This window comes from Monodelphis domestica, chromosome 2, assembly GCF_027887165.1.
Source record: "Monodelphis domestica isolate mMonDom1 chromosome 2, mMonDom1.pri, whole genome shotgun sequence".
Classification (NCBI taxonomy): Eukaryota; Metazoa; Chordata; class Mammalia; order Didelphimorphia; family Didelphidae; genus Monodelphis; species Monodelphis domestica.
In genome coordinates, this window is record NC_077228.1 from 384,417,719 (window position 1) to 384,443,456 (window position 25,738).

Sequence of the window (25,738 nt, forward strand, 5' to 3'; positions counted from 1 at the left end):
TTATGAAGTTGACTGGGGCAGAAAGGTGGAATAACTTACCCAATAGTCACACAGTATGTTAGAGGTGGAACTTGAACTCACATCTCTGACTTCAAGGTCAGCTCTCTATCCACTATATTAGAGGTTGGCAAACTATAGGCCAATGGCTAAATCTGGCCTGCCACATATTCTCATTTTGGCCCACGAGCCAAAAATGACTTTTACATTTTTAAAGTGTACTTTCAAATAATCTTAAATATTTTTTCATGTAACAGATTCACGTAATAAAAACTCAAAACATGACAAACCAGAATAGGGAAAGAAATAATTCTTTATTACAGTTGTAAAAACTGGATCACAGCATGAAAGATTAACTTGGAACTCTATTGTGTTTAAATTCAAGGTAGGTCAGAATTTAAACAGAAATCTATTTAATACCAGAAGAGAATAATATTTTTATCATTTGTGATGGAGAAATGAAAAATGTAGCCCTAAAAGTTGCCAAACAAGGTGTATCCCTCTCTATATAAAAATAGCTGTTTGTTAATGCACTGAACAACATTATTCAAGGAAAAATAGACAAATGCTCAGGAGAAAGCCACTTCTATTATAAACATGAATAGCTGTATATTAGTCGTTTTTATTTATGTGGGAGTTATCTACCACTACATATTTTTTGGTCTTCTATGTGTGAGAAGTTATCTGTAACAGTTGAGAACTTAAAATGTATACAAAACAAGCTTTCAGCATCTATCTTTGAATCTCCTTACAAGTGAGTTGGGTCTTTTATCACAAAACAATACAATTTTCTCAATATTTTTAAAGAAAGTTTTGGAATAAAAGTAGGAATATCTACAATTTAATCTACTAATCCCAAAACTCATACAACCAAACTTTTCTCACCTATGTCTTACTTAATAGTATATAAGTTGCTAGCAAATAAAAGGTGCCACAGAGATAAAATTCAAACTAGGCAACAGAAAAATGGTAAAATGTAAATAAAGTCAAATTTCCAGATGAATAATCTTCAAGCCAAAGGATGGAATGTGAACCATTTGCCAGTATGAGGGGAACAGTGAATTTATAGGCAGGGACTTATTTTTCCAGGAGTGATTCTAGCTGTTCCTCCAAAGAACTGAGCTGTTGCTTCTCTCGTTCTTCCTGTTGTTTGAGCTCATCCAGGACAGCCTGAAGACGAGTCTTGAGTGCCAGATTTTCAACTTTGATAATGAGATCTTCCTGTCGCTTTGCTCTCCCTTGAGTCTCCTGGAGTTTCCCTTTCATTATATCAATCTGCTTCTGAATTCCCATAACCATCTGATTTGTTTGCTCGTTTTCTTGGCGCTGTTCATCAGATTCATCAAGCTTGTCTTGTAGCTGCCTCTCTAGGTCTTCCTCAGTGTCAATGATGTTTATGTCTTCATCATCATGAGGATCTCTCTCATCTTCCTCTTCACTACTGCTGCTAATGTCATTAAATATCTCTCGAAGTTCATCATGTTCTGAGGAGCCATGGCCCTGCTTATGGCCACTCATTCCTGGAGAGGAAATATCTAGGCCTGCCAGGGAAACTTGGTTGTCTGCTTCCTTTGTTTCATCTTCTGCAATTACTTCCCACCGGGTACTGACAGCTTCTGCATCTGTACTTAGAAGCCTTTTTACTTCTTTTTCCACATCTGGTGATTCAATATATTTCTTCTTGGCTGTCTTACGGAACCTTCTCTTTCTGACATTCTTTAGTGGCAGAGTGATACCATGGTTCCAGATGAATTTTCTCTCCCTGTCTTTATCTTTTTTCTTACTTGCTTTTGGATCAGTAGTAGCAACTGGTTCTTCTGGAGGAGGGTAAAGATCCCCATCGACACTGCACACAAGCATCTGGCAGATATCTGCTGTCTTGTAAAAGGTTTTTTTATCTATGGTTTTCATGGATTCAGTAACACAGGGAAGGTCAACCACCTTAGCAGCTAATGGGGCACGATCCACTCGGACAATTCCATGACGTCCATCTGCATGTAATTCAATGGTCAACTTATCTTTCAGATTAACACTTCCAGATTGTATTGCCCTTCTCACAGTAGAAGCATATTCTGGGGGTAAGCGTAATATGAACTGGCTTTCCAGCTCATGGGGAGCATCTTCTTTGTTCTTGCTCATCTTTTGTTTTGTAACAGTCATTTCCTCTTGTCTTATTTCAGAGTAAATTTTTGTATCATTCAGAAGCTAAAAATAAAGAAAAAAAATAAAGTAAAATTCAGCTTGGAGTTATTGATATTAATTTAAATCTTACAAGTATTTTGTCAAGTTTTATGAATTTTAGTTTTTAGCAGCCAGAAAGCAATTAAACTGAACTGAAATGAAACCTAAACTAATTATTTGTGAATAACTTTGGTAAAAAGTGAGGCTCTTGAAAATGAAATGAAGTCGGGGGCAGCTGGGTAGCTCAGTGGATTGAGAACCAGGCCTAGAGACTGGAGGTCCTAGGTTCAAATCTGGCCTCAGACACTTCCCAGCTGTGTGACCCTGGGCAAGTCACTTGACCTCCATTGCCTAGCCCTTACCACTCTTCTGCCTTGGAGCCAATACACAGTATTGACTCCAAGACGGAAGGTAAGGGTTTTAAAAAAAAAGAAAGAAAGAAAATGAAATGAAGTCACTTATTTCTCTGGAAATTTAGCAAGTCTCTACAACATCCAATAAAAGACTAGTTTCAAAGTATTTATTTCAAACTAATTTTTTTATTTTGCATGTTTTTACATAGAAATTACATAGAAACATACATGTATATACGTATCATACATAGGATGTATGTAGGTAAGTGGTTTTTTTTTCCCCAATCAGACTACTTTTGTGTGGGATTAAATGAATAGAAGGCCTTCTAAAAGAACAAAACTGTTGAAAGAAACTGAAATCTGTACCTCTTTAAGAACTCCCACTTAGCTTCTCCTGCACCCTAGGCTGTGAGTTTAGGTTTCAACCCACTGCTTCAGCATATTCCTAGAAGATAAAAAAAAGCTGCAGAGGAAAACACATACACAAAAAAGTCAACAAAACAAAACTGTCATAAATCTTTACCACTTAACTCAATGAAGACTAATGACAGTCTCACACCAATCTCTTCTCTTCCCCTAGCCCAGGATTTATAGGAAGAAATGGAGATAAGAAATGGTCTGTGATCTGCACTGGTGAAGGGTTTACTCTCACAAAGGAGATCACAGATTCACTGAAGTCCTGAAATATGTGAAGGGGACATACCTTCCATTTCTTCAACTGGTAATAAAAATTAAATATATACATTATCACTTTTTGCACAATAAAAATGAAACGGCAAGCAAAGGTATAGGAAAATATATGTAATAAATAATAAATGCTAGTGATCCAAATTATACAAACAAAATATTCATACAAACACAGTTAAGTATATACTTTAAAAAACCTGTAATCTCATCAGTATGGTATGCTCTATACTGATGCAGATTGTAATCCCTTTAGTGAGGATGGTATTTGAGAATTGCTAAAGTAAAAAATTCAGGACTGACTTTTCAAAACTTAGCTAGGATAGTCCCTGGACAATGTAAAACTGAGCTAGAAAGATTTCCAGATTGATATACTTTGCCCAAGCTTGTGTTAAACTCGCATTGCTTTGGCAACGAACCACCAAGAGTAGGACTTTTAAGGACATAGTTATCCAGAATATAAACAATCTTATGGGAAAAACATATGTCTAGTGCATTGATAAAAAGTACAGATATCAACATAAATATTATATTTAATATGTAAAATATATTTCATTTTCAAGAGACTCATTTTATACCAAAGTTATTCACAAATAGTTTAGACTTCATTTCAATTTCATTCCTTCTGCCTGCTAAAATAATAATATACACGGACACATACAGTAAATAATCACACTCAAAAATGCATGACCTAGGTTGCTAACAATTCAAAGAAAGCAAATTAAAATGTTTTCAGGCACCAGTATGTATTGGATACATAGCCTGATATAACAGGATGACTTGGAAACAGGATAGACCTAGACTCAAAGCCTACTTCTAGACTTACCAGATGTGAGGTAATCCTGGGCACACCTCAGTGTCCTCACCTATAAATAGAGAAATAATATTGTTAGGTACTTTGTAAACTTAAAATATTATTCAAATATCAGCTATGATTCACATACTAGATCTGTAAAAAAAATTATAATAATAAGAAATTAGGGCAGAGGTGGGGGGAAAATAGGTATTTGTATTCACTGTTAACCATAAACTATTTACTATTTATGGAGGGTAATCATCTAATAGGGTCTTCGAAATGCTTCAAAATACTTTATTTAGCCTTTAAAGTCCATATTGAGGACCAATATATTAGAAAGGAAATGACATGTAAAATATTAACTTTTACAAAGATGTTCAGACCTGTGATATAAAGAATGAAAAACTGGAGACAATCTGAAAGGATAAGCAGCCCAACAAGAATGCAGCAATTAGAAATGTGTAAATTATGTTAATAAATGAAAAAATTCATGCTAAAGAAAATAGAACAATTTTTCTTTATTGCTTCTGGACACAAAGGAAATGTTTAGCAGATGTCCACTGAATAAAGACTAGTACAATACAGTTATTTACATAAATATAAATATATATATATATATATATATAACATGTTCTAAGTGATGTTACAAGTCCCGAGGGCATAGGTAAATTATAATTTTATTAGAAGTCTGATTTCTGACTCCTATATCCAAGTGATACCTCCTCTAAACCCCCCGGAAAAAAAGAAAAACAAATTGTTTCTCTATTGTCCTGTGTTTAGGACAAGGCATTTTTTTTTTTTGAAAAAAGTAAAAAGATTGGCAAACCTCCACCTCCCACTACAGTACAGATCTTTCCACCATCCTACCTCTTCCCAGTTATATGGGACAATTTGTGCAAAGGCACAGAAGTTAAAGCTGATTGCATCTTTTTATTGTGGATTCCAAGTAGTGATTGTAGATAATGGCAAATGGGTCAATTGAAATGGTCCAAAAAGTTCTAATATGCAAATGCCAAGCTGAGGAGTAAGGATCCTTAGACTCTAAGATCAGTGTTTTTAATCACTATTCTGTGCCATCCCAAATTTTAACTGGCTCCCTAGGATAAAATATAGACTGCTCAGAATGATACATAAAAAGTATTTCAATCTGAATGCCACCTATCTTTCTAGCTAAGCTTCATGTTAGTTCCTTTCATAGGCTTTATAGTCTGGCCAAAATGGCTGCTTGCTTACAAATTCAAGATTTCTACCTCTAGTTTTGAAGCCTTTGGAAGTGAAGAGATTAAATGAGATTCACTGGATTAAGTAAACTACTTAAGATCAGGGACTGTAGCTTCTTTTTCTATCTTCAGTGCTTAGCACAGTGCCTGGTCCCTAGTAGGTTTACTGATAGGTTCTTTCTCATGACTTGAATGTATTTTTTCATCTCTGCCTCTAAGCCTCCCTAGTTTCCCTCAAGGATCAGCGTTAGTACTATATCCTACTCTAAAGTTTTCCTGATAAGCTCTTTCTAGTTTAGAGAGCATATTTCTTACTGAAATTACCTTATCTCTGTATGTTGTAATTCACTTCCGTCAGGAAGCTAGCAAAGTATCTTCTATACAGTAAGCATTAGGAATTGATTTTGAAATCTGAGGCCTCTATGAAATCAGGTTTTACATAGGTATTTGAATACTTTAAGGATCTGTAATTTCACTGGGATCAGCACTGCTGCCACTGAGGCAAATCTATGCTTTGGTACAGTCTTTAAACAGCAACTTTTGCTGTTTTTCTGCACTGTTCAGCTGATTTTTTAAATCTATACTATCATAATCCTACATCATGTGTTTACATTATGACCCTGGGTTGGTTATTAAGTGCAAAGATCATAGGATTTAGAACTAAGGCTCTAAGTTTGAGTCCCCACTCTAATATTTACTCCCCATGCTTCTTAGGCAAACTATTTCTTCTAGGAGATTTCTAATGGTTTTTTAAAAGTTATAGATTAAGTATTTTAAAATTATAGATTAAGTACCTTACAATTTTGGAGTCAGAGACAATTTTGGTACGGTAATATAAAATCTCTTCTGAACTATCTATTCTTTTTTGAAGGATCTGGATTGAATCAAGAATTCCTTCCAATGCTTTTTCCTCAAAAAAAAATGGGAATAAAAATGACCACAATACACTTTTTTTTTTCCGCTATTACCGTGAGGGCCAAGTAAGGAGAAAAATTCCTAACACTACCTACCTGGAATTGTTCTCATAATCAAATGAAATAGTGTCAATTTCCCCTTCAAAAAGGGAGCTTCCTCCGTGAAGGAATCAGCTAATCTTCAAAACGATTACAAACCCACGCAACCGCGAACCACAGCGCCGGAGGGTAAGCTACACTCTGGATGGCGGCGCCTCCAACAGCCCAAGGAGCGCGAGAGCTCCAACGATCACGTGTCACGAAGAGGCCTCTCAACGGGAAAAATCAAGGCTCCGACTCAACTTTGCCAATGGTACCTAACGAGTCTTGTTCCTCCCTTCGGGTCCCTGTTTCCATGTCAGTAAAACAAAGGTCCTTCTTAAAGCGATTACGAAAGTATTCTCCAACTGCCAAAAACAACTTACCCCAAGGGAATAAGAGAGGGGAGTGTCCAACAGTCGCTTTTCGCCCCCGGATATAAAGATTTAGCAACCGGAAGTTAGGGGGAAGGACGACCTTCAAATAGCCCCTCCCATTCACAGCCTCTTCCGCTGGTAGGCTGCACGCCCCGCCTCCCCGAGCTTGGCGTCAGCACGTGCGCGACCCTCAGTCCTAATGCATCTATCGCCGATCCGCAATCTGCGGCTATCTGAATGCGAGACATTCCTCTCCCGCAGAGGGTGACTGCAGGGAAGGCCTGATCTCCCGATCCAAAGTGACTCCGCCCAGTAGAGGGCGAGGCTAGTTTTTACATGCTGGCCAGACTCGAGCAGCCGATTGGAGAGCGGTAGAGCCTAAAAGAGGTGAGGGGGCGGGGATCCCCTCTCCCCCTTTTCTCCTCCTCCCCTCCCCACTCCCTCGCCCGGTCCCCGCCTGGCTGTGAACCCCGGTGAGTCCTAAGCCAGGGCATTCTGCGCCTGCGCCCGCCAACCCGGCGGGCCCCCGGGGTTCCAGGTTCGAGCTTTGAGCTCTCCATGTCCAATCGTTCCATGGGCCAGCGGTTCGGGCCACGATGACGGATTACAGCGAGGAGCAGCGCAACGAGCTCGAGGCTCTGGAATCCATCTACCCGGACTCCTTCACAGGTGACTACAAGGGGAAAGCGAGGACGGGGGGAGGGGAAGGGCTGCTGCTTGATGCTTTCCCCCCTCCCCCCCGCTCCTAGCACAGACCCCCGGCAGCCCCGCACCGCAGAGGTTCTCCCCTGAAGACTGTGTGCACGCTTCCGCGCGCCTGTATCTCCGCTCGGGTAAGCCGAATATCGGCGCTGCCTCTGGCCCCGAGCGGAAAACCTGCGCCAGGGTCCTTCCCACCCTCGGGCCCTCCATCCCTCCGCAGAAGGAATCATTGCTTTTTGAGGTATTGGCTGAAAGTGGTCTCACCTGGCTTCCGCTCCTTCCGCGGGCGCGTCCTGGGCCGGGGCTCACGGCGTCTCCTCCCTTGGTCTGGCAGGGCCCCTGCGCGGGGGCGTGGAAGGTATGGGGCCTATAACTAAGTGGCAGTTTAGTTTCCATGCGGCAAAGAGCAGGGCATGTAATTTAAGTAACATTTGGCAGTTCTTTTTGACAATGTAAATTGGCCTAGGTGGAACAGTAGTTATTAATTTGCGGTTCCTAAACTTTTTTTTTCCACACATGTGTGTGCCTATATATATGTATATATGTATATGTGGTCACACACATCGATATATACACATGAAGGGAGATGCTTATTTGTATGTACATATACATGTGGATATATACGTACGTGTATATTTACATATGTGTGTTTAAAAGTCCACAAACCTCAGATTAAGAATTCTTGTTCATATATATGTCCCCTATGTATAAAAATGTGTTTTATGTATATATGTAGTCCTTACATAATACACCTGTATAGTATATGATAAGGTGCCTCAGTTTTAAGCTTAAATTGCACTGTGACTTTTGAGACACTGTACCTGATAATGTATTTGTAATGCTTTTTTTTTACACACATCTAGAAACATCAATCTGAGCCTAGCTTTCACTTGACTGCCAAAGGAGTCCATGGACAAAAAAGTTTTTTTTTTTTAAACCCTTACCTTCCACCTTGGAATCAATACTGTGTATTGGCTCCAAGGCAGAAGAGTGGTAAGGGTTAGGCAATGGAGGTTAAGTGACTTACCCAGGGTCACAGATGGGAAGTGTCTGAGGCCAGATTTAAACCCAGGACCTCCCGACTCTAGGCCTGACTCTCGTTCCACTGAGCCACCCAGCTGCCCCCTAAAAATGTTTTATTGACTCCTCAATCAATCAGATATTTTATATGTGCCAGACACTGTGCTAATGGCTGAAAATGCAAATGTGAGGGAAAGGAGCCCCTGTTTTCAGGGAGCTTACAATCAAATGAGGAAAAGACAAAGGAAAATTTTTTTACATTTACATTACATTACATTTACATTACAAATATTTCTAGAGTAAGCTTACTTAGAAAATTAAGAACCTTTGACTAAGGAGAGATCATTACAAAAATTGCACATTTTATTGGAGTTAAAGTAGTTACTTGAATGTTTTCATTCAGAGGTAAGCTTTGTAGTATACTGTCCTCCCTTTGATTTAGATAGGGGAGGCTTGGGTGAGTTGTTATAAAAGGTTGTGTTTATGAATATCTTGCAGCCAATCTGGACCAGATATTAGTTTACTATGGTTCTTTCTCCAGGTGAGGTAACAGGACCAGAGAGATGTGGATTCCATAAGGCATAGCCTCAGTAGTCTGTGAACCTGGGAAAAGCTCATCTTTTAAACTGGGGTGAAGAAATTATCTTTTCTACCTTACCTCCTAATTTGACAAATTAGGAAACTTGAGGCTTAGATGTTAAATGACTAAGTAAGGTCATAGTATCAGATTTAGAGCCCCCCCCCCCCTTTTTTTCAGTGCTTACCTTCCAGGGTTACTGTGAGGAACAAATCAGATAATTTTATAAAACTGCTTTATAAACCTAAAAATGATACATAATAACATAAGAAATGTTAGTTATTATTACCTATATGACCAGCTAGCCAAGAGATCTTTAGCAAATCAACCAGCCTCAGGTTCTCAGTTTTGTCATTTATAAAATGAAGGGGTTTTATTCTATGATCTTTTTCAGCTCTGTGGACCTGACATGTCATTTATCCCTTAGGCTTCAACCTCTTTATCTGTCAGACTGGGGGAAAGAAGAAAGCATGATGTGTGTGTTGGATATGGACTAGACCACCTGTTATTTTCCCTGAGCCTGTATCTTGCCTGAGGTCATACCAGAGAATATGATGTACTAACTGAATCAGAAGAATAGAATTCCAATTCTGCCTCTGTTGTTTAATGCTTTTTGATTCTCAATTTCCTAAAATAGGTCATCTGGAAGGATTCCAGTTTTAAATCTTATAATCCAGGTCTCTGGTATCCCAGCCCTGTACTCTTTTCCCAAATATTGCTACCTTAAGTAGTTAGAGAAGCTTATTATAGTCAAGCTTTGTAGAATGATCTTGAAATCATTACTAGTGAATTTCATACAGTCCTTTCAGTTGTCCTTGGGCAAATTGTCCTGAAACACTGGAGCTTGGGCTATGAGACTATTCAAAGATAAAGTTTTAAAGCGTCAATACTGTGGAAAATACCTCCTCTGCATATCTTCTCTATGTGAACCACACTCTGTTTTTTCTAGCTTGCTGTGTTAATATGTATGAATTTTCTTTTTTGGGGGGGGGGATAACCCAAAACCACAAACATGGACAGCTGTTGATTATATTCTCATGCATAAAGTGAGACGATTTTCAGTACTTTGTAACTAAGTATTAGAATATGTTTCATATTTGAATGAGTGTAAAGAAAACATAGGTTTTGCTATTCTTTTTCTCTCAGAAAATAGGGTGTGATTCATTTGATAATATTTCATAAACAGATATAAGTACAGTATTTTTTTTTAAGATAAAACATTTGTAGATTTGGAAAGGTTTTTCAGATTCACAAGTGATAGAGGATTTTTAATCATTGAATTGAAAGGCAAGTCGTGAAACTTTGGCATTTGCAAATGTTCTACAATATCAACTTAGTCTTTCTAGTCTTAGTCACTATTAGCATTCATAAATTAATCATGATCTTAATCATCATTAGTAGCAATGGGGAATAAGTAGAATTGATACTATGATTCTTGAGACCCTAGGAAACTACTTTGTTTAAATGTTTCTAGTTCACAGTTAAAACCTTTACTTATTTAGGAAAGGGAGTTTTGAAGTAAAACATTTATCCCTGTGGGGAAAAAATGTATAGAATTGATACATATTATCCACTTATGTTCATGTATTGTTATTTTTGTGCCAGTTTCAATGAGGATGAAGCAAAGGAACACAAATTGTAACTATTCTGATTTTATTTCAATCATGAACTACTTTGTTGTATTTTTGTAGTCAAAAACCAACATGCTTTTGGAAATCCTGTGATGCAATGTTATTGTTTCTTTTTTGGTGGACCAACCTAGCTAAATTCAGAAGACACTCAAGATTGATTATGTAACACCAAAGATTTGTCCTATCTGCAATAAAACAACTGAGGCAGAATTTGGAGCAAATAACTATTTGTGAAGGGACCTAGTTTCTTTAAACAAATAGGATCCCAGACCTTCCTGAGGATCTTAGATCCCTTCTTGCTCCAAGGTATAACATTTATACCCCCTTAAGTTCCAGATAGTAGTCTATAAGTACAATACTATGCAGAGTCTAGATTCTAGACTGATACAGTAAAAATACATTCCTATTGGTGGATAACAATCAGGCAGGACAAGGTACTGACTGCTGCTGGCTTATATAAAAAGTCACGAGTCCAGATAAAGATTGATACAGATCAAGACATATAGCAGAAGACCTTTGTCCATAGAGTTGAAGTCAAGTTCTTCCCGATGTTGGCCATTTAGGGCAAGTGACCAGGGGGCCCCTAAAATAATCAAGAACCTTCCACTGAACCTTAAAACATCTCTATCACATAGAACTTAAATGATCAAGCTTAGGGTGGAGACCTTTCAGCTGGGGTATGGCCTAACTAGGTTACAGTCTAACATAAGAATCCATTCAGCTATTTAACCTAATCTAATTATTCTTAATTGCATTTTACATTAAAATTAGTTGATTATTCTTAACTGTCCCAATGTATATGAATGTTTTCTAATACAAATGAAATAATCACTGCCCCTCTGGAATCACATTAAACTGGATAATACTGATTGAAACTCAAGATAGTAATAAAATAATTGATTCAATAATAAGGGGGGAGTTAGCCCAAATAAAATTTCTCACAGCTGCTACCAGTTGGTAAAGTTGTTTGTTTGACACAGCAAGTTATAAAACAACCTTCTAAGATCTATAAAGACTGTATTCTGCATTAATGGATATTTTGAAGTACTAAAAAAGTTATATGTAGCAATGTTGATTGAAATGAAGTAGATACCCTGAATTATTCAAAATTATTTTAAGGCCTTTATCATAAAGCATTTATTAAGCTAAGGCATGATAAATTTCATTTGGATCTAGGAGTCATTCTCCCAAATTAAGGAGCCTGATTTAATTTTCCGTGAAACAGAAGGATGAGGGAAAGCCACATGGTATTGAAGGGAATTAGTTCTCAGTCTCGGGTCAAGATCCAAATTGGCTTCACTTAAGTATCTATAGAACTCATAGTTTTAGAGTTTAGAAGGGACCTTAGTGATTGACCAGACCACTCGTATCCCCAAAAGAATCCCTATAACTTTTGACTAGTCAGCCATGCTGGAAGGAAGAAAACAAGGCAGAGAGTCACTCCTTTCAAGAAGGGTCTTAGAACCAGTACGTGGCCAAGAGGATTGAGAGCTAAGCTCAAACAGGAGATCCTGAGTTCAAATGTGACCTCATATGCTTCCAGGTGTGAGACCCTGGACAAGTCACTTAACCACCATTGCCTAGCCAATGGCACTTTTCTGCCTTGAAACCAGTATACAATATTAATTCTAAAAGTGAAGGTAAAGGTTTTATAAACAAAGAAGAGGAAGAACAAAAACAAGAGGAACCAGAAGCAGGACCTGAATGCTTCACTGAAATCCTTCAAATGTTAGAATAACAGTGGGCATCCTTCAGCATTTTGGGAAAGTCAAAAATATGGATCAGTATCCCAGAGTATTGAGTGGTAATAATTTGGTTTGCCTGTGGCAGAGAGATTATGAATTTGTCGAAGTATCTAGGTAATTGTGAATAGGCATTGTGAATGTCTACAGTCTCAAAAGAGTATGATGTGCTATGATACTAGTGCCCTGTGTTGTTAAACTTTATACAATAAATATATCTTTCTGACTTTGTGTGCTAGGAACTTTTATATGAGCTAAATAGACCCAGTCCTATCTGTTAGCTGCATCTCTGACAGCTTCAGTTTTCATTCATTGATTGTATTCAGGATTTTTATGCTTAAGTTTGACAAAGGAATAGCATCATGCTGATAAATTTTTCTGAAGCTGATCATAACATATGCAGATCTTTAGCTCTGTGTTGGATGTTATTCCCTTCTTCCTTCCCCCTCTCCAAATAATCTTCTAAAATGTGACCTAAACAAAATATCAACCCTGGTTGGATGGAAGAATTAATTTGTAACATTTAGTTCAAGTTGGTTTTCTTTAGGCCAGTAAAGTAACCCCCAGGCTCCAGTAGTTCAAATGGTACAGGAGGTGCTATAATTAATCTCTACACTCTGTTTTGCCCCTTGGTAACTCCTAAAATAATTATAAGCACTGGACAGGAGATACTTTACAGATATTCTACAGCACTTTCAGAAAAAATTAAGTGCATATTCAAGGAGCATTCAATCTGAAATGGGAGACATGATATACACAAATTCAAACTATAATGGGAGAAGGGGATTACTTTTTAAGGAGAGATGAAGTGGAAATCAGGGAAAGCTTCATGGGGAAAAAAGTGACACTTGAATGAAAAGGAGGGTTGAGAGACAATTATGAGAAGGGGTTATTTTAGTTAGGATGGTTGTTCTGTACAAATCCATGGAGTGGCAGATGAGAATAAGGACTGATTCCTAGGTATGATGCCAATCAGTGTATTGATCTTGAAGTCTCCTTGAGAAACAGAATCATTACGTGCAGATTCCCTTCCTTTGTGGTGTTCTCAAATATTACTGTCTAACATCATTATTGCTCCCCTATTGATGGAAGGGGTTTGTTCAGTTTTTAGGTTATCAGATTATTAACTCTTTCAGGAATTCCTGGAATTGAGAACCTTTGACAATATCAAATAGAAATTCATTTTGTATTCTCTTTTTTTTCTGTTTTATTCTTAACTGCGAAATTACTATATTGTTGTTTAATATGTAATTATCTCAGTCCCTGGGCACAAGTTAGGCTGTTCTGTGGTCATTGATAATGTTGCAGATGGTGACCATGGAATTTGCTACAGAGAAATTTTCTCCTGGAACCTCTTTTAATTTGTTTTCAGTTGGAGTGGAGGGTGGTGGTGATGATGAACTGAGGAGGTGAGGTATGGAAAAAAGGCTTTGAGATTAATCTCTGTTTTTAGAAAATATGCCTTCCTCAGCAGGAAGATATTACAGATTAATATTTAGTGTTTGTGTTTGTAGCTGTCTAGGTTTGCCAGTATAGAAACTAGATATAATACTTCTTATTGTGAATGTTAAAAACTGTAAATGCCAAAACTGTAAAGATTTTGGCCAAACTGTAAAGATAATTTTTAGTGTTTTGACTTAAAATCTAAAATAAGTGGTCGCCATGGGAAATTCCTAAAATATGAAATATACCCAATTCAGCTGGGGATTTATGGAGATTTTAATTAATAAAGAAAGAAGGAATTAAGGGAAGGAGAGAGAGATATAAATAAAGTTGCATTTTGACCAATGTCAGTGATTTATAGAACTAATTTAGATCTGGAAATGATGAAATTAAAATTTGAGTTGCTTAATTGTGTGAAAATATTCTACGGTGTTATATACAGTATTAACATTTCTTCCCAGACTAACATGTCTAGTGGATATTTTTGGACTCAAGTCAAGAAATACTGCATGTTTTCTCATTTAAGGATTTTGTTTTCTAGCTGTGTGACCCTGGGCGAGTCACTTAACCCCCATTGCCTAGCCCTTACCATTCTTCTGCCTTGGAATCAAATAGAGAATATCACCAAAACTACCTTACTTTAGCATATTCAAAAGGGAAAAACATTCTTCTTAGGGCAATATTCTTTAATTTGGCTTCTGTTTATATTTTCTTACAGTATTATCAGAAAATCCAACCTGTTTCACTATTACTGTGACATCTGAAGCAGGAGAAAATGATGAAAGTAAGTGTATAGTTCTACTTTTTATTCTCCCCAAATTCTCACTTTAAATACTTGAGGTATTTTAAGAGAGGTAATGATTGGCAGTTAAGCAGCCAAGTGTTAAACCAAGAATTTTATCAAATGCAGTGGAATGTTTTGACTTATGTATACTTGGCAAAGAAAAGCAATAGAAAAAGCATGAGACAGAATACAAAACACTAGATTCTTATCCTGGTTTTTTTGCTAGTTAATAATATGATTTTGGGCATTTATCACTTCTTTGAGCCTCAGTTTACTCTTCTGTTAAATGATGGCCTGTATTATATGTTTTCTAAGTTTCCTTTTCAAAAAGTCCAAGTGCCAAGACATGAACTCATCATTTGTTCATGAATATTGAGTATCTTTTGTGAGCATTCATTATCCAAATATTAGTTTATTAGAAATATACACAAGGTAGACAGCAAGATATATATTTTCCCTCTAAAGCTTCTCTTCTTTAATAGCCTCTCATTGGAGATGATTTGTTAATAGAAAAAATAAGGACATTTTGGACCTACATGGGTATTATTTCTGGGTTTCTTGGTATTGTTAATTATTTTTTAGTGTTGGGGTAGGTATGCTTACAAGTCTCAGGATGTTGTAACAATAGCTTATGCTTTGCAGTTTACAAAGTGCTGCCCTAACAGTATATACCCCTTAGGAGAATACAAGCATTATATATTTATATATATATAATACAAGCATTTTACAGATGAGAAAACTGACCCTTAAAAATATTGTGTGGGGAGCAGCTAGGTAGTATGATGGATAGAGCACCGGGCTTGGAGTTGGGAAGACCCGAGTTCAAATGTGACCTCAGACACTTCTCAGCTGTATGGACAAGCCACTTGACCCTATTTTCCTGGTCCTTGCCTTCTGAAGGCTTAGTTATTACTACCCCAAGAAAGTAAAGGTTTTTGAAAAAGATGATTGTGTGATTTGTTTTCACAGGAAGCTAGAAAGCTCCAGAGCTCCATGACTCAGCTTAAATCTTTGGACTTCAGCTCTGGATGTTCATTTCTTTATGTTCTGCTACTTTTAGGGAAAGAGTAGCATCCCCCCTCCTCCCAAGCATTCTTTTGATTTACACATTGATATTCTCAGAACAGGTAGCATGTATGAATAGATAGCGATCTGGCCTAGGAGCCAGATACATCTGGTATATCTGATACATCTAAGTCTTGCATCTGACACCCTAGGTAAGTGACTTGACCTTTCAGTTGCTCAGGCAACATCCTAAATTGTAGCAAAGGTGTTGATGATCTTTATTAATAGAGAAAATTTCCTCTCAGGGACTTCTTTATACCATTGAAATGACAGGTCCAATCTCATCCTATAAACAGAAAAATTCAAAAGCTAAGCTATAGAACTGAAAAAGAAGTTTGGGAGGAGAGAGCTGAATAGTATGGCTTCAGCACTATTAGAGGTAAAAGGTACCTGGACCATATCTGAGCTTGTGAATTTGACAGGCAAGTCTTGGCTTATAGTTTCATATTTACCACACTTTCTGGTCTTAATTTAGCTTTCCACTGGAGAATTTTTTTCAGTGTCAAGTTATTAAATTGACCTTTTGGTCTTAGTTACTCTCATGAATTTTCCCAGTCTTCTTACACCTCCGTTAAATGAGTTCCAAATGAATAGAGCTGAGCCTTGGAAAATAGGGAGATAAAATACTGAGACCTTTTCTGATAGTCAACTCTATCACTCAGTATAATAGGTTTAAATCTTTAAAGATGGAAAAGTAGGAGGAAAAGGACCCACAGAAAAAGGGAGATTGCCCTAAGGAGTAGGGTGGAGAAATTCAGAATTGACGAGGAAAGTTGCCAAACCAGGCTATTACTGATTCAAATATTGTTTCTACTGGCTACTTTTTAATCATACTTGGCTTCCAGAATTGAGGCTGTTTTAGCCATGTCTCTGTTCCAAGATTCATATTTGATTCAGTATGGTAAAGGTCATGGATATTGAGTTAAGCTTGTTTTTTTGGTCTGTAAAACTGAATAGGAAAGCCTAAACAGAAATCAAGTATTGAACATCAGTGACAATGTTCTTTCTGCAAGAGTCTGCTGATTTATAGAAATTCAAACCTGTTGGGAAACTCTTTTTGCTCATTAAAGGACTCTTGTCATGGAAAACAAAGTAGTCCTTTCTAGCTCTAAGTCCCGATTCTGTAATTAGAGATGGCCATGGTTTCAGATTATGATTTTCACATTTGCAGAATCTTATCAGTGTTTGGATTGCATGAGAATTTATTTGCTGACATTCCCTCAATTAGGTTATGTATCTTCTTCCTGGTTAGTCACTGGAACGGACAAGAAAGAAAGGTTTTTTTAAGTTTTAAAATTATTTCCAAATTTACTATAAATTAAAATAATGAAAACAGTCTTTCAAAATGTATAGGAGAAACTATTGTTGTTTTAAAAAAAAAGACTATTGTCACTTCAGTGATCTCTGATGAATCCCAGTGCTTAAGTCACTTTCACTGATTCATAGATGGCCAGGTTTTTTTTTTTTTTATAATTAAAGGAAGAAACCCTAGTTTTTTTTTTAATTTTAATCTGCCTACCTTTATTTGTGAAGTGTGATTTATTGTTATACCACCAGTTTTCATTTTTATTTGTGCTGTTCTATAAGCAAATGTTTCCCGTGTTTATGTCCCAGTCAGTGATAGCTTCTTCATCCAACAAATAGCCTTGGTTTTTATTTTATATTCAGAGCTATTATGGACTAAACTGTTGATTCAGCAAATATGTTGGAAACAATGTGCTATAAATTTTAAGATGTTAACATGATGCTTTCTTTTTGTTTCTTAGCTGTCCAGACAACCCTTAAGTTTACTTATGGAGAAAAGTATCCAGATGAAATGCCTCGTTATGAAATATTCTCCCAGGAAAACCTAGAAGATAATGATGTTTCAGATATAGTAAAATTATTAGAGTTACAAGTAAGAAAAAGGAAATACATTTTGCTGTTTTCTTGTCATTTTTTCATTAGTCTGAAATTTGAACACTGATTACAAGGACTTGAAAAATGTTAAATTTTAATATGTGTGTGTATATGAGAGAGGGAGATTTAGACAAAGTCCTAAATGTCTCAAAAATTATTATTTAAATCTCACAAATTAAGGTTTCAAGAAAAGAACATCAGCCATTTACAATTGGAGCTTCTCCTTTGTTCCTTTTCTCTCACTCACTTAACTCCCTGCATTGTCTTCTGACCTTGTCATTGAACTGAAATTGTTCTCTCCAGCCTTACCAATGATTTCTTTCTTTTTTTTTTTTAACCTTACCTTTTGTCTTAGAATTACATTCCAGAGATCCCCATGATAGGTGAAAATCCACAAAGTAGCAGTGTTATAACCCTTCCCACTCTCCTATAAACCTTTTCTACACTCTTATTAACCTATAGTCACTGAGCTAATCAGTGCCCAGGATACAGAACAGAGCTCTATGGTTGGTCACCTTTCATTCCATTGGCCAATAGTGTGCCTCAATAAATATAACTCCTCAATACAGAATCATATTTAAAAGCGCGCGCGCGCACACACACACACACACACACACACACACACACACACATATACACACACACACACACACACACACACACTGTGTTAGGTGAACCATGATATAGCTAGGGACAACTGTACTGTGTATTGGTTCTAAGGCAGAAGAGCGGTAAGGGCTAGACGATGGGGGTTAAGTGACTTGCCTGGGGTTACACAGCTAAGAAGTGTCTGAGGCCAGATTTGAATCTAGGAACTCCCATCTCTAGCCCTGACTCTCAATCCACTGAGCTACCCAGCTGTGCTATCTTGGTGGCCCCCTCCCCTTTCTCCCTTCCCCATGATTTCTTAATTACCAAATCTAATGCCCTTTTCGAAATCTTTATATTTGTTTACCTTTATGTAGCCTTTGGCATTGTCAATAACCCACTTCACCTTAATCTTCTCTAAATTTTTGTGATGCCCTTTTCTTGGTTCTCTGACTTTTTTTCTTAGTGGTCTTTGCTAGATTTTCATCCAGGTCACAATTGCTAACCTTCAGTTATCTATGCAGATTTCTCTATACCTAAATTATCTATTTATCCAAGCTCTAACCTCTTTCTTAAAAACCTCTAGCCTCGGGTTTCCAACTGCTTATTAGACATTTTGAAAAAATGTCTACTAGACACCATTAGCTTAACTTTTCCAAAATTGAAATCATTATCTTTGTCCTCAGTCTCTTATTTCTTCCTAACTTCCCTGTTACTGTTAAAGGGCACCATCATCCTTCAGTTACCTCAGCTCACTGCTTAGATGTCGTCTTCAACTCTTCAATCTCAGACGTCTCCTCCCATCCTCAGTATTAGTTGTCAAGTCCTGTCAATTCTGCCTTTCTAACATCTCTTATATAAACCCCTTTCTTTTCTCTGACACTATTTATTACTTTGGTGCAAGCCCTCATCACTTCATGACTGGGCTATTGCAATAGTTATCTGGTTGGTTTCTTGATAGATACATTCCTGTGTATATTCCACTCTGCTACCAAATATATCTTTTAAAAGTACAGATCTGACCATGTCACCTCCCCCTCTTCAATAAACTTCAATAGTTCCTTAGTACTTCTAGGTTTAAATATAAACTCATCTCTTTGGCTATTTAAGCCCTTCATCATAAACTGGTCCTTTCCTACCTTTTTAGTTTTCTTACATCTTATAGTCCCCTACATACTCTGATCCCATGAACACTATTATCTGTGTTATTTTTCACATATACCATCTTGACTGCATTTTTCACTTGTTCATCCTGCATTGCCTATAATACTCACCTTCCTTGACTCTCCTTAATTCTAGTGTATTCCCTCTCAGATTATCGCCAATTTATAATTAAATATCTCTTGCATAATTGTATGCACGTTGTCTCTCCTCTTCGACTGAGTTCCTTGAAAGAAGGGGCTGTCTTTTGCCTCTTTTTCATATCTCCATCCCTTAGCACTTAATAACTATTTATTGATTTGTTTTACTGAGCATCAACCATTAGGGAAATCTCTTAGCCTTTGTTTTTGGCACCTCTCTCAAACTAAAAGTTATAGAGAGAGTACCAACCTGATTAGAAAAGAGAGTTTTCTCATTGTGGGAGTTCCCTATATCAGTGAAATTATAGGCCCAGTCCCTTATCTATTTATATTGTTAGTGTTTATAAGAGGCTACTTGGATGGATTTTCTAGTAGACATTTTGAAAAATTTGTTTTTCTTTGGCCTTTAGGCAGAAGAAAACCTTGGCATGGTAATGATCTTCACTCTGGTGTCAGCTGTTCAAGAAAAACTCAATGAAATTGTAGATCAAATTAAAACTAGAAGAGAAGAAGAAAAGAAGCAGAAAGAAAAAGAAGCAGAAGAAGCAGAAAGGGTATGGAGAATACTTAAGGTTTAATTTTTAGGAAGTAGTTTTTCATTTCCTAAATTTATGTTTATTGGTGAGGTACATCAACAGAAAAGAAATAGTGCCCCTTTTCCTTTGGTTATTGGTAGAGAAGGTAGTACTGAAATATTGCACCAAAAAGTCTTAGTGATATCAAATGGGCTAAAAGTGGTTTTGTAGTATCAGTCTCTCAGGTTTAAACATATTCCATATAAATAAAAGTCAATAAAAATATAATCCTTTGTGGAAAGGATATTCCTAAACTGCTGTGTAAAGGTTGCAAAGATTGTTACAAGAATTTTAGGAACTATAAAAATATTAGTCTATTATAATATTTGTATAATACAAATTAATTAAATTGTCTTTTTTAAAAAAGACAAATTGGCCACAAATTACTTTTGGTATTTTGTTGTCTTACCTTTAATAGCTATTTGTATACATCTGTTTTCCTTATCCTTTGTAATAATAAAATCATTAAAGATTTCTCCCAAATACCTTTGAATCCTTATATGAGAAACCTGTGAAAAAGTTTTGAAAGGCAAGCAGAAAAGAAGTTAATTATTTTGAAACATTTTCCTAGGATTGATTGAAATATATTCATTTCACTTCCCTTCTCTAGTTACTAGTTGATAACTTTTCAGTATTCTGGAATTTGGGAAATGGTTAATTTTGGCTTTAGAACTATGGACTTACTTCTCTGGCCCTTGTATATCTGTTTTTGTTTTCTAAGCAATGTTTCCATGGCACTCCTGTAACAATTGAGAATTTCTTAAGTTGGAAGGCCAAGTTTGATGCAGAGCTCTTAGAAATTAAAAGGAAAAGAATGAAGGAAGAAGAACAAGCTGGAAAAAATAAATTAAGTGGTATGACTTTGTTTTCTTTCCCTCAAAACATGTTCCATGTCCCAGCAAGAAAAAAAATTTGAGAAAATTGTTTTTAAAGGAAAAAATTATATTTTATATTGTGAGAAAAATGACAGTGCCTTATAAATTTTTACATAGTAACACTCCAATTTTTGTGGTATCTTTATGAAAAGGGAAGGTGAAAAGACAGTATTTTACAGGTGGAGAAAAAAGGCATGTTATGTAGTTGATATTTATAAACTTCTCAGTGGCAGAGTTAAGCTGCATTATGCTTTCTGGCTAAATCAATTTGTAACGCTCACCATGTTTCCTTTTTTTGTCACAGCATGGTACAATCTAAAGAGTTCTAATTTAGAAAGAACCTAGGTGCAAATACTAGACTTGCCACTTGATACCCATGGGATTGTGGGTAATTCATTTCTGTCAGCCTGACACATCTGTAAAATGAGAGAATTGGACTAGATAATCTTAAAGGGCCCATTGCATAGTCAGAATGACCTGACACTTCTCAAAGATGATAGATTCAGAACTGGAAGGGCTCTTTTACACTCATTTTACAAATGAGAAATGAAGGCCTAGGGAAGTTAAGTGATTTGCCTAATAGGGTCCTACAAATAGTAAATGGCAACACTTTGGTTCAAACCCAGGGTCTTTGACTCCAAATCCCAGACACTTTTAGCTCTGTGACACTGCTCTGTGAATCTAGGCATGTGCTTCAGTTCTCTGGACCTCAGTTTCCCCTTCTGTAGAATGGGGGTGATAGATAATAGCACTTACCTCCCAGGGATGCATGCAGATGTCAAATGAGATAATGTATATAATGTGATTGGTGAATCTGCAGGGATTGCTACATAAATGTAAGCTGCTATGATTTCATGCTGATTGTGAATAAATCTCATGGATCCTTTGACCATTATATTGGATAAATTCCAAAATCCATTGAAATTGAGTGGAAGGAATTCTTGATTTTGAGTCACAGTTCTGGGTTCATATTCTAGCTCTGCCACTTAACTGCCTGTGTGACTTCCCCTCTTTGGGCCAGTTTTCTCATTTGTAAAATAGGGAACTAAATGGTCTCTGAAAGCCTTTTCAGCTCAATATTTATTACCCTAAAATGAGAGAGCAGCATATTCCTTCTTCTTTCATTATCATTCTAGAAAAATTTGAGCTTTTTTTTTTTATGATCTCAGGAGGAGGTACTGTGAAGAGGGTGAAGAAAACTATTCACTTTAATGAAAATGTACTGATTTCTTTCAGGAAAACAGCTATTTGAAACAGATCACAATCTTGACACATCTGATATCCAGTTCCTGGAAGACGGTAGGCTAGCTATTTGGTTTATTTTTAAACTATGACTTTACACCTGTACTATATAAAAACGTGGTAGTTTGTATTGTCTTCTCCATCATATTCAATGTGAAGGACTTCTTTCCAGTATAAAAAGACATCAGGAATTTAGAAAATCATTCTTTACTGTTGAAGATATTTATTAACTTTATTCATTTAAGCTTAACAATTATATTGCAATTGTTATTAACCTAAAAAAAATTCTTCTCAAAGAATAAAACTTGAGCAAGAATAGTATCAATTTCTAAGTCAAAAAAAAACAAATGTATTTTTAAAAGTCCAGCAAGAGTACCTAACACTCCATTTTTCCTTGTTTGTTCTACATAAATTCATCTAATCTTAATTTCCAAGCCCTCTGGTGGCCTTGGGAGAAGTCTCCAAGATTTCAAATGCTGAACTTTTTTCATCTGATCCCAACTGTCTTACTTTTTACTGTTCCTTCTCTTACTTCTGCAACATTTGATTTTCATTTTTGCTTTAACATATCTTCCTTCAATGACTGCTTGCTCTCCAAATATATTAGTTAACCATATTCTGGCTTTACTAGTCTTCCTACCCATATCGTACCTTGTGTGACCACCCTTTTTATTGTTACCCTGGAATAGCACCTCCCCAGGTGCTGATGCCCTTTCCCCAGAAATTACTTTGTTCATATTTTGTACTTAGTTTTATGTCCCTTGCCCCAGCGGAATGTAGATTGCTTGAGGGAACTATTTGATTCTTGGTCTTTGTATCCTTAGCATCTAGCCCAGGACCTATTGCTTAATAAATTTTTATTGAATTGAATTGAACCAGGGGCAGCTAGGTAGTACAGTGGCTAGAGCACCAGGCCTGGAGTTGGGAGAACATGAGTTCAAATGGGGCCTCAGGCACATCCTAGCTGTGTGACCTGGACAAGTCACTTAACTCTGATAACCTAAGCCTTAACATTCTTCTGCCTTGGAATCCATACTTTGTATGTTTAATAAAATAAAGAGGCAAGAATTTTCAGGAATAAAGAAGTGATAGTCTTGCTGTGACTTGATCAGTTAGAGCATCTGTGGAGTTTTATGTTTAGTTCTGGGCACCACATTTTAGGAGACAGTTCATAGAAAGAACTAGGACAGTGAAAGATCTTCATGTCTTAAGGTTAAGTTGAAGGAAACTGGACATCTTAGAGAAGAGGAGATTTGGGGGGATGTGACTGTTGTCTCTTAAGTATTTGAAAGGCCATCTTTGAGGAGAAAAATTAGACTTATTTTGTTTCAGAAGGCAGAAATAAGTGGTGGGCATAATTTGGAAAGAAGATCTGGTTTTGTTATAGATTCAATCTGAGATTGGGTAGTTCCATTGCATAATATAAGGAGTTCACAATGGACCAGTTAACTTGGTTTTATTCTTTGGGCCTCAGGCTATCCGCCTAGCTGTGACCAGCCAGCTGTCCAATGCATTAGTTATCAAGGGATCTTGGATGAGACTATGAAAATTTGTTCAAATCAATCCACTTACAAAAATTCCTTGAGTTCCTATGTGTACTTCTCCATATGCAAAAATCTATCAATACTGCTGGCATGAAAGTAGACTATAACCTAAAAAACAAACATATGCCCTGCCAGTGATCAGATTATTAGTCTCATCTTTTTATAAATTAAGTACGTTATTAAGCATCTACTATGTGTACTGATACAAAGAAGATATATAGGGTTAAAGTAATGAGAATTAAGTACAAATTCTGCTTACAGAACCGTATGCCTATGGATGAATCATTTTTTCCCCTGGGCCCTGGTTCCCTCTTCTGTCAAAATATAGGTGCTCTAAATCTATAATCCTTTGATCCTAAGGAAACTAGTCATAGTAATGCTGAATATAATATGTATGTACAAGAACTCACTCTTATCATCCAAACCGAAAGTTGTGGGTTTTGAATATTTAATCATTCCAATGAGTTACTTCTGACTGTTCCTTTTGTTCCTGAGAAAATAATAAAAAATAGAAATTCTCTTTTCTTACAGTTGGTAACAGTGTGGAAGTAGATGAATCTTTGTTCCAAGAATTGGATGACTTGGAACTGGAAGATGAAGAGGATGATCCTGATTATAATCCAGTTGATTTAGAAAGTGACTAGTGTGGCTCAGCTGACTAATGAACTGGTGGTGTCAGCAGTGTGCAAGTCCCTGTCCTTGTATCTCCACTTGCAGAGAAGCTGGAATGCCACAGCATCTGTGGCTTTGCTGAGCGTGTGTTGGTTTCCTTTTCTTTTTTCTAAGAAAAATATAATTTTAATTTTCAGGAGGATATTCTTCTGATGACTTTCATCATTGTACTTTAATAAATTGACTTGAAAATTTCAACTGTAAAGTATCTGGTACAATTTGATGGCATCAAGCAATCAGCATGTTTGTGAGCATCCCAGGTCAGATTGGTGGAGGAAGGCCTCTGCTGGCTAAATATGACTTCATGGATGTCTTCAATGTGGAGGTCCATGGAACATTTCCTGGGTGTAGGCCCCAGTTTCCTCATGTATAAAGTAGGGGTTTGGATTAGGTGATCTTTAAGCTTCCTTCTAGCTCTAAATCTTACAATTTTTTTTTTTACCCCTCTGATCTTTCACAAGATTCTTCAGATATGTATGATCAGCTGTGATTCTAAGAGACAGGATTAATAATGGAACACTTACTCTGCCAGACTTTACATTCCAGTCTCAGTTTTAAAAATGATTTAATAATGCTCAAAATATCTGCTAGTCAAAAGATGAGATAGCTTAGTCCTATGGTTTAATTAACAATACTACAAATATTGTATCTCAAGATAAATGGCTTTTCACTGATTCTTTTTTAACATTGGTAGTCTCCATAGCAGGGATTCTTAATCTTTTTTGGGAGTCTGATAATGCCTTTAGACCTCTTTTCAGGATGTTTTTAAAAACATAAACTACATTGGATTACAAGGGGAAACAATTATACTGAACTACAGTTATCAAAATATGTTTCTTTTAAAGGAAACATGTTCATGGAGCCCATGTTAAAAATTCCTGTTGTAAAAGGATTGTAGTTCTTTTGCCCAGTCTCATTGCAGCAAAAGCCAAAAGGTGATTTTGACTCCTGTTTGGTGTAGTTTTTCCTTGATTAAGGCCAGTATCTAACCTCTTCCTGCCATTACTTATCTAACTGGACCTTGAAACATGGGGGTATAAATTGGCTCAAAGGTTGGTGTGTGCAGTTGGGTCCGGTCTGGGTTAGGCTAGGCCAGACTCTAGAGTGGGGAAGGCTAAACACTTTTTATAAATACTATATCATTTGATACTCACAACAATCTTAGGAGGTAGATGCTATTATCATCCTCATTTTTTAGGTGAAGAAATAGGTAGATACTTGACCAGGGTTACACAATGTCTGATATTGGATGCTATATCCACTTCACAACCAGCTGCCCCTGTCCTGGGGGTGGGGGGGTGGGGGGGGATCTCAACCCCCTGATTTAGTTTTGGATTCCTCAGGATCCATGGCCTAAGGGTGGCAATTTGGGGAAAGAGGAGAAGGGTACTTCCTGAGGTGCTTCCTAATTGGAATTAGCTTCTTTGGTTTGCCTCAGTTTTGATTGGCCTAATTAATCTCAGAGGAATAAGATCATG

The 25,738-nt window shown here is 36.9% G+C and overlaps 2 protein-coding genes across 13 annotated transcripts; one reads left to right on the plus strand and one right to left on the minus strand.

Moving 5' to 3' along the window:
* Positions 1 to 292: 292 nt before the first annotated feature.
* On the minus strand, positions 293 to 7,631 carry LOC100023123 (transcription initiation factor TFIID subunit 7). 11 transcript variants are annotated; one of them, XM_056818675.1, is made up of 4 exons: positions 7,567 to 7,631; positions 4,042 to 4,081; positions 2,898 to 2,994; positions 293 to 2,202 (listed from the first exon to the last, which is right to left on the minus strand). In XM_056818675.1, the coding sequence occupies exon 4, from the start codon at positions 2,155 to 2,157 to the stop codon at positions 1,075 to 1,077; it is 1,083 nt and encodes a 360-aa protein (XP_056674653.1). In that variant the 5' UTR covers positions 2,158 to 2,202; positions 2,898 to 2,994; positions 4,042 to 4,081; positions 7,567 to 7,631; the 3' UTR covers positions 293 to 1,074. The 11 variants fall into 11 exon arrangements, with proteins under 11 accessions (XP_056674653.1, XP_056674652.1, XP_016284354.1 ...); XM_056818674.1 differs by having other exon boundaries at positions 2,898 to 2,976; positions 7,567 to 7,619; XM_016428868.2 differs by lacking the exon at positions 7,567 to 7,631 and adding an exon at positions 6,610 to 6,746 and having other exon boundaries at positions 2,898 to 2,976.
* Positions 7,069 to 24,458, plus strand: RWDD1 (RWD domain containing 1). 2 transcript variants are annotated; one of them, XM_001369120.5, is made up of 7 exons: positions 7,069 to 7,269; positions 14,434 to 14,499; positions 17,331 to 17,461; positions 19,763 to 19,906; positions 20,649 to 20,781; positions 22,039 to 22,101; positions 24,120 to 24,458. In XM_001369120.5, exons 1-7 carry the CDS (start codon positions 7,197 to 7,199, stop codon positions 24,230 to 24,232), a joined length of 723 nt encoding a protein of 240 aa, XP_001369157.1. In that variant the 5' UTR covers positions 7,069 to 7,196; the 3' UTR covers positions 24,233 to 24,458. The 2 variants fall into 2 exon arrangements, with proteins under 2 accessions (XP_001369157.1, XP_056674657.1); XM_056818679.1 differs by lacking the exon at positions 7,069 to 7,269 and adding an exon at positions 7,566 to 7,660.
* Positions 24,459 to 25,738: the final 1,280 nt, after the last annotated feature.

Excerpts from the sequence above, each read along its gene's own strand:
- RWDD1 (XM_001369120.5), top strand. The coding sequence starts at position 7,197 with ATGACGGATTACAGCGAGGAGCAGCGCAACGAGCTCGAGGCTCTGGAA. Across the intron at positions 7,270-14,433 it reads CTACCCGGACTCCTTCACAG|TATTATCAGAAAATCCAACC; the intron begins GTGACTACAAGG and ends ATTTTCTTACAG. Across the intron at positions 20,782-22,038 it reads TGGAAAAAATAAATTAAGTG|GAAAACAGCTATTTGAAACA; the intron begins GTATGACTTTGT and ends GATTTCTTTCAG.
- LOC100023123 (XM_056818675.1), bottom strand. The coding sequence starts at position 2,157 with ATGACTGTTACAAAACAAAAGATGAGCAAGAACAAAGAAGATGCTCCC.